The sequence below is a fragment of the Nematolebias whitei genome, chromosome 5 (assembly GCF_014905685.2).
Source record: "Nematolebias whitei isolate Nwh7 chromosome 5, NemWhi1, whole genome shotgun sequence".
NCBI classification, from domain to species: Eukaryota; Metazoa; Chordata; class Actinopteri; order Cyprinodontiformes; family Rivulidae; genus Nematolebias; species Nematolebias whitei.
In genome coordinates this window covers 35,648,899-35,650,225 of record NC_056502.1, presented here as the reverse complement: position 1 = coordinate 35,650,225, position 1,327 = coordinate 35,648,899, and the positions used below count along the sequence as shown (strand labels likewise).

Here is a 1,327-nt window from a genome sequence, read left to right as displayed (position 1 = left end):
GTGAAGAGACATATGACAGAAAAAGCAAAATATTTCAAAAAGTAAAAACACACAAATTGTTAGTCATGGCAGGAATGTCCCGAATAATCTGCACGTTTTGAGATCATTATTAAATCAGTTGCTGAAATAGAACTAAAGGGTTGGAATGAGGTGGAAGAAGAAAAACGTGCGTAAAAAGGATCTTTTTCCAGAACAGATCCGAGACCAGCTCTGGACAGGGTTTACCGTAAGTATTCAAAAATACACGCACAAATATCGTTTGGGGTCTTAAATTCGTTATAAACAATAGTTGTAACACATAAAACAAGATAAAATTCTATTTAACATACACATATAAATGTTGTAAGCCCAATTTTATACTAAAAGTCATCGTCAGTGTTGATTATGGCACGAATGTAAAATGTGCTGCGCCGCTTCACCAAACACCGGAAATGCTAAGAAGCAGCACGAGCACAACGCATGGCGGTGTTTCACGGAGGAAAGAGCTCGTTTGACGCTCACACGAAGTCATAAAAATTTATATATGCTCGCACTGGAAATCTTGAGGTAAACTTAATTGATAATATGTGTGCGTGAATGTTGTCCTGACGTGTTTTATTGTTTTTTTTAGGTTGTAAAAAGTCCTACATTACGGTAATGGTTATGTAGCTAGGCTAACAACAGTTTGGATTGTTAGCATTTCGTTCAACAAACAGCTGAGCCTCCTCCTGTTGCTGTTTTATAGAAATGTCTGCTTCTAAAGTGAAAATGCGAGAAAAGAAGATGAGGAATCAGCCTGCCAGCGTGCAGTATTCATCTGATGTTGGTATGCAGAGCAGCTCACAAAACTTTTACCGAGGAAGAGGTCAGCCTTTCACAGGTATGACTGCGGCTCTGCCACCACTTTATAATGTGTCCACTTTATAATGTGTCCAGTTTATAATGTGTCCACTTTATAATGTGTCCAGTTTATAATGTGTCCACTTTATAATGTGTCCACTTTATAATGTGTCCACTTTATAATGTGTCCAGTTTATAATGTGTCCACTTTATAATGTGTCCACTTTATAATGTGTCCACTTTATAATGTGTCCACTTTATAATGCGTCCACTTTATAATGTGTCCACTTTATAATGTGTCCACTTTATAATGTGTCCACTTTATAATGTGTCCAGTTTATAATGTGTCCACTTTATAATGCGTCCACTTTATAATGCGTCCACTTTATGTGTCCAGTTTACAATGTGTCCAGTTTACAATGCGTCCACTTTACAATGCGTCCACTTTACAATGCGTCCACTTTATAATGCGTCCAGTTTACAATGCGTCCAGTTTACAATGCGTCCA

The 1,327-nt window shown here is 37.5% G+C and overlaps 1 protein-coding gene across 1 annotated transcript in view; it reads left to right on the top strand.

Moving 5' to 3' along the window:
- Nucleotides 1–465: 465 nt before the first annotated feature.
- Nucleotides 466–1,327, top strand: part of pop1 (POP1 homolog, ribonuclease P/MRP subunit) — a 20,366-nt gene continuing 19,504 nt past the window's right edge. The window contains exons 1-2 of the mRNA XM_037677134.1: nt 466–546; nt 725–859. Of these exons, the coding sequence (XP_037533062.1) occupies nt 727–859 (133 nt within the window). The 5' untranslated portion in view covers nt 466–546; nt 725–726. The remainder of the gene's footprint in view (nt 547–724; nt 860–1,327) is intronic.